We start from the raw sequence: 12805 nt of genomic DNA on the forward strand, positions 1-12805 counted from the left end.
TAGAAAGACAGAGGGACGATGAGCCACCCGAACTCACCGCCCACAGACCCACGCCTACGGTGGCCGGGAGTCATCTCGCGACACCCGGCGCCCATGGTGTCTACCTGGTCCAGCGCGGCGGCCGGGATGAGAGGTGCGAACTCTCTGGCGTTCCGCCTCCTCCTTCTCGAGCATGACCGCTTCGCAGAAGGAGGCGACGGCATCCCATTCCCTCTCGCCCCGGACCATGGCCTGAACCAGGGCCGGACGCGAGAGGTCGCCGCCGCCCAAAGCCTCGACGAGGACCCGGCGGTGCCCTTCCCAAGCGGGGCACACCTGGACTGTGTGGTCCACCGTGTCCTCGGGGCTGTCCGCACAATGGTGACACCCGGGCGCCTCCTCACGACCGATGCGGTGCAGGTACCTCCCGAAACAACCGTGTCCGGTGAGGACCTGCGTCATGCGGTACGTGAGGGCGCCGTGACTCCTCCCGAGCCACTCCTCAAAGAGGGGACTTACCGCCACGATGGTGGCGTGCCCTGCACTGGGTTGCGACAGTCGCTCCCTCCAGGCCACCATGAGATCGCGCCGGAGCACCGCCCGCTGCGTGACAACTTGCCGCGGCAACGGGGTTTCTCCCCGGCGCTGAGCCTCCTCGCGCCAGTCGTACAGGCGCAAGAAGACCCTCGCCTCCAGATCCCACGGTGGCAGTCCAGCAAGTAGGCCAGCTGCTTCGCGGGAAATCGTGCGGTACCCCCGGATTAGCCTAATGGCTATCACCCTTTGGGGCACGTTCAGGTAGTGTACAGCCCGCGGCCGTACCGAACGTGCCCATACCGGGGCCCCGTAAAGGGCCATGGACCGCATGACCCCCGCGTAGAGTCTGCGGCAGGGGGCGTTTGGGCCGCCCAGGTTGGGCAGGAGCCGCTTGAATGCAGCACCTGCCTTCTCCAGTTTGGGGCCCAAACGTCGGAAATGCTCGACGAAGTTCCACCGGCCGTCGAGGACGAGTCCCAGGTATTTCATCGCCCTCTCGACGCCGATGGTAACCCCCCCCACCGTGACCTGGGAGCCTGAAGGTGGCGCGTTCCGAAGCCCATGAAAGCACATGGCCTCGGATTTGTGCAAGGCCACCTCCAGGCCCAGCAGCTGGATCCTCTCGATGACTTTCGCAACCCCGCGCGTCATTATGTCGGCCGCCTCCTGGTGCGACCTCCCTTGTGCCAGAACCAGCGTGTCGTCAGCGTAGCAGACCACGCTGACGCCGCTAGGGAGGTCGGCGCGCAGCACCCAGTCGTAGCCGATGTTCCACAAGAGCGGCCCCAGTACCGACCCCTGCGGAACACCGCACGACATCTCTCGCCGGTTCCATTCCCCGTTGTGACCAGGGTAAATGATGGACCTATCCGACAGATAGGCCTCGACCACGCGACGAAGGTAGGTCGGCACCCGGTGATACCGGAGTGCCTCCCTGATGCAACTCCAGGGAAGGGTGTTGAAGGCGTTGGCGATGTCAAGAGACACCGCCAAGACGGGGGGTCGTCTTGGCGGTGTCTCTTCCCGGGACACAGCATCCTCCGTCGTGAGAGCTCTCACGCGCATGATGGCGTCCACCGTTGAGCGCCCCTTGCGGAAACCGAACTGGTGGTCCGCAAGGTCCGGCCCTATCCCCCCAAGGTGCGCGACGAGGCGGTGTGCGACAACTCGCTCAAAGAGCTTGCCCACCTCGTCGAGCAACACGATAGGCCGGTATGCGGACGGAGAGTCCGCAGGGCGCCCCGGCTTCCGTATGAGGACCAGTTTCCCTGTCTTCCAACGAAGTGGGAACTGGCCCCTCTCCAAGCATGCGCTGAGAAGCCCCCTAAGTCGAGGCCCGAGAGCCTCAAGGGCCAGGACCCAGGCCTTGCCAGGCAGGCCATCAGGCCCTGGGGCGGTGTTTTTGGCTTTCAGCCTAGCCACCGCCACTCTCAGGTCCACCCCAGTCACCTCGGGGACATCGTCGTCGTCGGAAGTGTGGTCCGTACTTGACACCGCGGGTTGCAGAGCCATGGGCGGGGGAGAATGTTCCCCGCGCGAAGGGAACAGAGCGCTCACCACCTCCTCCACCAGCTGAGGCCGGAGACTCTGGGTCAGCGGGGGGGCCCATGGGCGGAGCTTGCCCCGCACCATTTTGTACGGGCGCCCCCACGGGTCCCTGTCCAGAGACCCCAGCAGCTCCGCATTGGCCACCTCCTTGGCCTGGATGATGGCCAATTGGAGGGCGGTCTTCGCTAGCTCTGTATCCCTCGTATAGCTCCGCTTCCCTGGCTTCTGCATCCGGAGGGCGGATGCGAAGCCTGCGGTGTCTGGTGACATCGGTACGTCTGAATGCTACTTTTAAGAGAGCACGTTTTGCTCTTTCAATTTTTAACTTTTTCCGGCAATGCCCTATGATGAAATGTAATACTGAGTAATTGATTGACACAGGGAGTAGTAAACCATTTTTAAAATGGAATCATTAGCAACCTTGCCCAAGCGCTTAAACACATATAATAACTTTCTTATTCTGCTGCTTAACTAATTAAGGTGCGTACCCTGTGTTCATTCTAGTACCACTGAGAATATGTCGTGTACAAAGTTTCATGACGATCGGTTAAGTCGTTTTTGCGTAAAGACCTAGCACATAAACGGACTTTCACATTTGTAATATTAGTAGGATGTGCAGCTAAACAGTTTCTGGTAAAACCATTCACCATTTCGGTGTTAATTGTATTGAAAAGATTTATTACTAAATAACATAATCACCATATTAAGTTAATGAATGATACATTAATGAATTAATGAATGATACCGTGCATCGTAGAGCACGTTAATGTCGGTCCTGCACCTGATCTCTCTCCGGTCGAGTCAGATTGCCGTCCCATCGGGCTATGAGAGTGAAGGAATAGTGAGTGCACCTGTGTCTGTACAATTCCTTGTGCGCTATAATATCTCCTGCGCAGTTGGCTTATCTCCTTACATGAGAACAGCCGCCGTAGCCGATACTCGGCTAGTAGGACATCATCATCACGTACAAACATTTCCATTTATTTGTAAGTAGGATTTTTACTGTTTTACACATGTATTGAATAGACGCAAAAACTGCAGGACACATTCAAAAATATTATTTTTATCAGAAGGCCATCATTTGGATAACAGGCTATATTTCACTATAGCGGAAAGTTATTCTTAAATTGCTACAAACAACAAGGCTTAAATATTTTTGTGAAGTGAAAAAAATGAAAAAAAAAAATTGTAAAACAAGTGATTAATGCTCAATCCTTCTCAGTGTAAAGGGCCTGATCAACAACTCGCATTTCACTTCGATTCGTAATGTCATTTCATACTTTAGGGGAGGTAGGGGAGCGATGGGCACTTTTTCACATTTATTGCATAAAAAATCAGATTTTACAGATAATCAACTTTTATTGCCATTTCTTATGTTTGGCTAGATAAAATCAAAGAGCTATCCTAAAAATTACAATCAGTTTCAACATTACGAGATATTTAAACGGTTTAAATAAAACCGTCGACACGTCAAAATTTTGTTTAGTCTGACATGCTTTGGTTGGTACTTACGTAGTGTTTAAAGTTACTTTTTGCTTTTTATAGGGTTTATCGTTTATAACATTTTGTCATAATAATTGCGTACTTTTTTGGGTCGGGGGTTTTTTTTAATTTATAATTTTATTTTATTTCATGGTTTTTTAAAGGAGCTCCTTAATGTTTCCTTCTTTTTATGATGGGTTCGCTAATGCGATCTCAGCCAAAGGAAGCTGTTTAACAATCCTCATGACAAACTGGCTCTGGGAGAATTGCACAGATTGAGAAACAATAAAGATGGACCTTTGTTGATCCAGGGTTATATATCATTCTAGGGTTTCATCCGCCACATCCCATTTCCAGAATTAGGTTCTCGTCAATTAGAAACATGAAGAAAACTAGTCAAGACAAATTAAACGAGCCCAAACTCGATGGGTTTACTAAAAGGCAGTTCAGGGTTACCTATCTTCGTGTCCTAACAGCAGACCAGCTCAGTGGTTCCAGAAGACATTAGTATTTCAAATTTTAGATCCCACATATGCTTGCAAGTAAACTGAGCGTGTAACATTCCTATCACACCTAACAAACGAGCTGATGACCTTGATATACAACACCCCGTCGTTTTTGCGTCGGGGGTTAAAAAGAATGGTTTGCGACGGGAAATTCCTAAAGATTTAATATAACGAGCAATACAAGAGGTATCAAAAGGTTAAAAAATAAAATTAACAGCTGATAAATATGGAGTCCCTAGATCAAGTTGGCAACGGTACCTGAAACAAGATTCTATAAAGGATTTTTAGCGCAGATTTATAACCTCACAAATTTTCACTGAAGAAGAAGAACAAAAATTTACAAATTATACATTACATGGTATGTCCAAGCCTCCCTACCATAGGGAGCATTGGACACTTTTGACTTAGTTTATAAAAAAAAAATCGGTAAAAAAACTTAAGTAAAACGGTTTTATCTTATGTGCACTGAAAACTAGAAAATAAAAAATAGTTACTTACCTGTCAACCTACGTAGGTGGTTAGTCCCGGTCATATTAGACTAAAATAAAAACGTGGGGCCCATAAACTATTGCTGTAGTACCTCTTCTAGAGGTATAATAGGTGTGGATTGCATCGACTTACTATAATCGTAACTGGAGATTTTGACAATCAATCATTAATAATAGAAAATACACATACCTTTCATTAGTTTTCTCTTTATAACGATCCGAAACCGCAACAAAATATTTAAGTACTTTTACGAGTGTTTGTTCTTGACAACTCACAGAAATGACAGATAGTCTATGGATGAACACCGTTACCAGTCGGTAACGTAAACTACCCAATAAAAAAAAAACTATGATCAAATCAGAATAAAAGGACCCCCCCCCCCCTTTAATCTGATTTGATCATGTCTCCCAACTGCCCATCTCTCCCCTACCTCCCCTATAGATAGACAGATTTTGGCAGATCTGTCAAAATCTCGACTTTAATTTAGTTCAACTTGTCAACACGCTCGATAGTGAAGCGCTAGTGTAGTTTGACAATGTCAATCACGAAACTTTAAGGTAGAATTCCGTGGGTCGCGATTGTCGCAGCCGCGCGCGACAAAAGTCAACCTATGAAAATGTATGGCACCGCTGTCGAGGGCCGCGACAGTCGCGCGCGGACGACGAATTTCGTGAGCCGCTGGCGGCCGTACGCTTCTCAACATGGTCTAGCGCTTAATAACATCTATAGAATTTTAGTAAAACCAGAATTAAATTGTTGACAATGCCACGAGCAGCTTACGAAATTCGTCGGCCGCGCGCGACTGTCACGGGCCTCGGCAACGGTGCCATACATTTTCATAGGTTGACTATTGTCGCGTCCACGGAATTCTACCTTTAGATCGAAGTCGAAGTGAGAGTGATGTCGAAGTGAGTTATGATATTTTATAGAATCGACATGCTGTGCCCAGCAGTAGGGCATAAAAAAGCTGTTATTGAAATATAAATTATAGAGCCCGTTTTGAATAAAATTATGGATTTGAAGATGTAAAAGCCTCTGCTAAGATAGAAAGTTTAATGTATGTAGTTTTAGGAGCTCGTGGTGAATCATAACGTTAAACAAAGTAGCGGATGATGTCCACCTAACTTATCGTGTTTTCGAAACACGGAGGACCTCGTCATGTTATGTATGGATGTCTGTCAATATCAATGATTGGGTCCCTCGACGTGTCGTTTAAACATCTTTAGCAGTTTTCCCGGATATATAAAAGCTGGAAGGTCTGAAGATCGGTCTTATCAAAGGTAATTGGGTAGAACTAATATCTAGGATGAGGCTGAGATAAGCTGTAGGTTTCCATATTACACACTGTTACTTAGCTGCTGAGGTACTTGTTTAGGGAGACTGAAATGCGAACCCAGCATAGTAAGTAAAGGACTAAGCTGTTTATTATGTTTCAATCGCTATCAAATCGAAAACAAACACTCTATATATATATGTAAATCTTTTAGAATTTTTATTTGTTTCGTTGTTGTGATATTTTTATACAAACTGATATAATACGCTTTTACTGCAGACAATGAAACTTTTCTGTCAATTAGTATTACATCAAATGTTTCTTTATTCAATATAGTTGAATTTCCTTAGCCATTTTATTATCCATATATGTATCCTCCGGCACCGGCTCCAGCATATCCACCTAAATAGGCACCAGTATTGCCACCAAGGTAGGCACCTACTTTGCCACCGATATGCCCACCTATGCTAAATCTATTATTTATGGCTTCAATGTCATCGCCATAACGGTTCCACCCATTAGCACCTGCAGAAATTTCGCCACCTACGCCCCCACCAACACCCCCACCTATTTCCCCACTAAGCCCTCCACTTACTTCCGCACTAAGCCCTCCACCTGTTCCCTCACCAATTCCCCCATCGATTCTTTCTTCAATTCCCCCGCCTACACCCCCACCAAGTCCCCAACCGATTCCTCCTCCAGCGCCCCCGCCAGCACCATCGATGTAGCTGTTGCCATTACCAGAGCCAGAACCGCCGCCACCATTTATAACCCCATTAGCAGTACCTGAGATTTTTCCCACATTGCGAGCATCAACAACCGCTAAATTGTTTGCATCAAGAAGCTCGGCAATGCGACTAGCAATAACTCCGTTAGCATTGGCGGCAATTTGGCCACCATTACCACCGATGTAGCCATTGGCATTCGCAGAGATAGATCCTCCACCTCCAGCTATAACTCCGTTAGCAGTACCTAAGATTTTTCCCACTTGCCGAGCATCAACAACCGCTAAATCGTTTGCATCAAGAAACTCGGCAATTTGGTTGGCAATAAATCCTTTAGCACTGGCGTAATCAATAGCCTCGGCAATTTGACGAGCAATATATCCGTTGGCGATGCTGGCAATTTGCGCACCATTACCACCTATGTAGCCATTGGCATTCGCAGCGATAGAACCACCTTGGTTTCCATTAATAACGCCATTAGCAGTACTAGTGATAGAATCACCATCTAATCTCGACATGATAAGAGGTCTCGTGTAGCCGTTATTTGGCCGGTACTTAATGATCGTTGAAGGTGACGATCCACATGCATACGGATAGTAGCATATGCTTCGCCGAGCATCGCATACGTTCAGTACTCCCAGTAGTAGAATCTGAAACAGAATATAATTGGAATTAATTTTATATAGCTAGCCGTTTTCCCGCGGTGTCAACCGCGATCCACGGGAATACTACCCGTTTCGGAACAAAATGTAGCCTATGTTCCTCGGAATGACTATAGCTTTCCAGCAGCGAAAGAATTTTTCAAATCGGGTCAATCGTAGCATAGTAGTAATCGTAATTAGGTGTTTGTCTGATAACATTGTAAGACAGTGAAAGTATGGAGCTGACCTGATGATGGAGACGGAAGAAGGTCGAGGGAACCTGGCAATGGTATATATTACCTACCTCATGTTTGGGCTTTTATTATTCATTTTGATGAAAACTTTCTTCGGATTGTGACAACTAAGTATAGTTGCCACTGAAAAGTTAAAAATAAAAAATGTCTTCTTAAATCACTGAAAAGTAAAAAAAAAACTATTTTTAAGAGCATCGGTCTAAAAGCCTAAAATAGTTTTTTTTTGCTCTTTAGTGTTTAGAAGTCGGTTCAAATTTTTTGTAAGAAGTTTTTTTTATATATATCATGTGATTTTCAAAATAAATAAATACTAGAACTTAAAATGAAGAGAATAGCTTTTATATGATAGTCAAATGCAAAGTGAGAGTTTAAAACAGTTAGGTAAAATTTAAGTGCAAAAGTTTTTGTAACGCTTTTGTTACTCAAAGACGAAAGTTGAAATTAGTTATTAAATAATAATAAAAATAACTTAACTCACCAAAACATTATGCGTTTTCATCGTCGTGGTTTTGCCAATATTGCCGTCAACTTAGTTTACTCTTACGTGAGTACCTAACTAAGATGCTTCGAGAATACTAGGGAGGCATTATATATGTGCCGAAACACCTGAGTTAAATTTGTGACGCATGCTAAAACATAATTTTATGCATAATACATATATGACTCATGTAATGAATCAATCGAGAACATAGTGTTGTTTACCGACCCTGACTTCGACCCTTTTTCTCGTAATATTAATTATTTTTTTTGTACAAAGTTGTTACTTGATGTAAATTGTACATTTTAAATGTTCTTGTATACAAAAACAAACACAGTCATGTGACATTTGTTTAAAGGTAACACATGCAAATGAACTCATAAATAAGAGATTTTTTGGAAAAAAAAATGTTGTGCGAGAGGTTTCTCATGAATGTTAATGTAAAATAAACCTTTATAATCAAACATAAACATGTTAAATCAATAAACATGGGGAACAAAAGTTAATGTAATGTAGAAATCCCTATTAAATTCTGCCAAAATTGTATAGGTACTTAATAATTGAATTAAAATACATTATAGGCTATAATAATGTCGTACATAAAACAATTCCATATTTACATGCATTATTACAGTACCCCAACACAAAATCTAGTAGGTAATTTAATAAATTATCACGGTTTTGAATAACATAATAACGCGAAAACATATTATAGAATGCTTGTTATTTTTACTGTAAAGAAAAAGTAAAACTTTTTTTTGTATTACGCTACCGTCGTCACAGCTGTAAAACGTCCACTAATGGAGGAAGGCCCCCAGCAATTTGGGGGAATTTACCCCCACTTACCGTTCTGGGCACGCGTGTTAGTGAGTGCAGTGTGGGATACACACAGCACCAAGTGGGAAGCTGAATGTCATGCTCGTAGGTAGGCAGCACCAGATCCGAAGCTAAAAATACATACCTAAACGAAATTAATGGTAATGAAAATAATGGTGTAAATGACGCAAAGACGTGACCCAATGACGCATAGTTCGGAAACAATTAGGTATAGGCTCTCATATAAGGAGGCTTGCTTTCGCCCGGACTTTGCCCGCCTAATATATGAATTTCCAAATTTTAATTTTCTTAAGGAAAATCTATTTCCATAAGGAATGTGATCAAAATTGATTCAGGCGTTTGAGTTTCAAAATGTAACTAATACAGACACTCACAAATGTTCGTAATTCGATTTGCAATAATCGTAATAGCTCAATTCCTAGCTAAATAAGGAATTATTTGAAATTACAATCTATACCTCATTTATCTGCACCAAATAGGATTATAATCGATAATCTAATGAATAGGATTTATCGCGGAACGCTACTTTTTATAGTACTTAGATACCTCCCTCGTGAGACGTGGGCGGAACAGTGAGTGGAAGCTAGTTTAAACGTTTTACGTTGATTTCAATTTGAAAAAGTTTTTTTTTTTAATATTTAGAAGAAGAAGAAGAACGTCCATACAAATAATTTGTCTGAATACGTTATCTGTATTATATATTGTGAAAAGATGTCACCCTCATAGAATGTAATCGCAGAAAAGACACAACGCGTTGGCTCGTATTTTAATAAAGTATTATTCAAGACCAAAATGTTTTAAGACGTGCATATCTGCCAGTGTAAATACAGGTAAACGGTTTACAGATGAATTCAAAACCGAGTAACTTTATATTGTTATAAATATTGTATGAAGAAGGAAGAAGAAGGATTCCAGAAGGAGCTAATAGAAAGCCCTAAGAGCAACAAATCAAACCATCCTTATGTATGGGCGAAGTTCAGTAGTTTTCAAAATATTTGCATTTTTCAGATTTTTTAATTTTCCCCAAATTCAACATTTATCGAATAGCGATTATTCAACATGATCCTATCGGGTACTTTATAGTACCTTTGCCGTTCAGACAAACTGGCTCGGAGAGCATCGGCACGCATTTTTCTTTTCATACAGACCGGAATCGGCTCCGATCGACTGAAAGAGCCAAACGTCTGCAAGACCGAGAAAGGGAACGCGATCGGAGCCGGTCGGCTCCTCTTTTTATTTCACACCGAGCGCCTGCGAGCACTCTTAATGACAAAAGCAGTGCACTTGCAAAAATAAACCTTACTACAAATACTAAGTACTCGATTTTCAACGTGTTAAGAATTTGCTCTCCTCTCCGAGCTGGTCTGTCTGAACGGACCCTTACGCACCAAATAACTTCGAACACAAAATTAACACTGAAATAAAAACTAGGTATGAGCGATTTAAAAATTAATCCACAATAAAATGCTGTGTGATATTTACAGTAAATAGCGGTTTACTTCAAAAACTGTACGACACTAGGCGTATGTATGGAAAATAACGGATTAAAATATGTTTCGAAGCCAGTATTGTATTACTTAAAAACAAATTTTACGTGCATCGACCTAGAAGTCTGTGTCTAATGGTTATCTCGCCATCGACTTCTAGGCCGATGCACCTAAAATTAGTTTTTTTTTTTTGTAATTTTTAGCTTAGCTATAAGTATCACTATCCCTATAAGTGGAAAGTTCTTGTCAAAACGAATAATATAAGCCTAAACACGAGGTAGCTAATATATACCGATGCCGACTTCCCTCGACCTTCCCCGGTCTCCATTATCAGGTCAGCTCCAAACCTTCACTGCTAGCACTATACATACAGCATATATATCAGACATACACCTGAGTGTCAAGATTTACCCCGTATGCCTACAACTTTCGAAAGTTGCCCTTGATTTCTCAGGGTTTCCATCATCAGACCGTGACTTGATGACTATGGGACCACCTGGGCAGTATACACTATCAAAAAAGAAAAATGCCATTCAGTCCAGGCGTCTTTGAATAACGTACAATAAAAACATCCCGAAATTGAAAACCTTCTTTTTGGGAATTACTCACGCTGAATTAAAAAAAGTAAATAGCCCGTCTCTTAGATAACCCTAAAATAATAGACACCTATTTTTTATTTTCTTTCACAAATAAATAACATCGAACGGGTAGTGAGTTAAATGTGCGTATATTGTAAAACTTTGTGTATAATTATTAAAAACCACTGCAGTGCCAGTTCTTTATTTTTATTAAAAATATATAAATTTAAATGTATCTGTTTATTTTTCTTCGGTTATCCATTGTAACGGTCCTAACACTCGTAGTGGTTCCGTTACTTGTGACTGAAGTCCCTCGAATTTTCCCTTTGATGTTTCCCAACAATTCGGTCATTGCGAATACAAGGTAACTTCCCATGGCTACTCCTAGCTGAGCACCAAGAGGACCGGCTAACTTATTGCCAATAAAACCGGCTGCGCCAGCACCGACATCAGAGGCAAGGTTTTTTAGGTAACCTCCAAATCGGTTTTCATTCAGGGAAAAATTCTCCCCTTCAGTTTGCACTTTGATCAGAAGAGCCTGTCTTTCAGCTGGTGTCAGATTTGCTTCTAGGAAATTTCGATCCTCTTCTTTTAGTCGATCTAGCACCAATTTATCAATGTCAGCGAAATTTACTTTAGGACCAATATGTGGAGGTATTTCAATTATTTCTCCGTCGTTTGTCAGGTACAGTTTCTTAGCTAGCAATGAGTCGTCTTCAGATCGAAGATATTGCGCTCTCTCAACATAGGGGACCGTAAGTCCGTGATGAATTCGATGTCCATAATTTCCATCCCTCCTGCTTCCGAGTAGTTCTATAATCTCATGGCCAGGATCCGTGTATGCTTCTCGCCTTGATATATATATTCTATCCGGTGAAATGCTATCGTATCGGTGCACTTGACATGACAAGATGATGAATCCGAGAAACAACTGAAAAGAAATTAGAAAGTCGTTTAAATAATTCCCTTACTTGTGAATACAATATCATCATCCTGTGTACTAATCTTTTTTTTATTGTAATGAAATTCTTTCTTACCTCAATACTATAAAATTTCATTTTTGTTCCTTCACCACAAACGCATAACGGTAGCGATCAAGGTATTATACTGGTACTACCAATTACAGGATTAAATAGTACCATTTGTAATGGCTCCTGAACAAGCGATAACCGCTTCTTGTATCAATAACTCCGTGAAAATGAATTTTAAAATACAAGACGTTTAATTTTGTGACGAATTTTTGTGTTGAGTTTTAAAACTACATCTTGAACTTGGGCTGTTATTTATGTTACACCTGACTACTGCCTTGTTAGTCTAGTAGTTGTATAATACAACTACTGATCACGCGCACGGTGTCTCGGATTCGATTCCCAAGTCGGGCCGAAATTGCTAGCAGAACAGCTTGTATACGTTTTCAAATTAATTCAGTAGTTTCAGAGCCTTTGGATGTAAACGAAAAAAATATCCTATTTATGTAGATTTTAGGGTTAAACCAGGATAATTGCCCCAGGGGTATAGTTGCATCAATTATAATTACTCTAGTTTTGGGAATGAATGGGATGCAATTTCATTTATCAATCGAAACAGTTTCAATGAGAGAGCTAAAATGACCGTGTGGCATGACTCTGTGTTATTAAATGAGATGGTAATAATACGATCAAAGTTTTTAGGGTATAGATTGTCTCGTTTCGAGGTCTAACCTATACGGCATTTATTTAGATCAGGTAACTATCCCATAGGTGGTGGTATCACAAAATGCACGGCTTCTCTAAAATCGCTAACATTCTGAAAACCTTTACTCTTGCAAAATAGTTGTAGCTTGTAGCTTTCTCCAGGTGAGTATTTTTATGAAGAGGGAAATAAAACAACATAAAATATGGTATATTATGATCTCTTATTTTATACATAATTTTAAGTAAATGACGTTTCTGCGTTTACAATCCATTAACTGCACAAAACATAAATATGTTTGAAGTAAACCAAAGGACATG

The 12805-nt window shown here is 42.4% G+C and overlaps 2 protein-coding genes across 2 annotated transcripts; both read right to left on the bottom strand.

Annotated features, from left to right (window-relative positions):
• Positions 1–6165: 6165 nt before the first annotated feature.
• Positions 6166–7933, bottom strand: LOC124635336 (glycine-rich cell wall structural protein-like). Its single transcript, XM_047171214.1, has 2 exons — positions 7913–7933; positions 6166–7189 (listed from the first exon to the last, which is right to left on the bottom strand). Exons 1-2 carry the CDS (start codon positions 7931–7933, stop codon positions 6173–6175), a joined length of 1038 nt encoding a protein of 345 aa, XP_047027170.1. The 3' UTR covers positions 6166–6172.
• A 3107-nt stretch (positions 7934–11040) lies between these two features.
• Positions 11041–11872, bottom strand: LOC124635229. Its single transcript, XM_047171082.1, has 2 exons — positions 11852–11872; positions 11041–11745 (listed from the first exon to the last, which is right to left on the bottom strand). The coding sequence occupies exons 1-2, from the start codon at positions 11870–11872 to the stop codon at positions 11041–11043; spliced, it is 726 nt and encodes a 241-aa protein (XP_047027038.1).
• Positions 11873–12805: the final 933 nt, after the last annotated feature.

This window comes from Helicoverpa zea, chromosome 12 (assembly GCF_022581195.2).
Source record: "Helicoverpa zea isolate HzStark_Cry1AcR chromosome 12, ilHelZeax1.1, whole genome shotgun sequence".
NCBI classification, from domain to species: domain Eukaryota; kingdom Metazoa; phylum Arthropoda; class Insecta; order Lepidoptera; family Noctuidae; genus Helicoverpa; species Helicoverpa zea.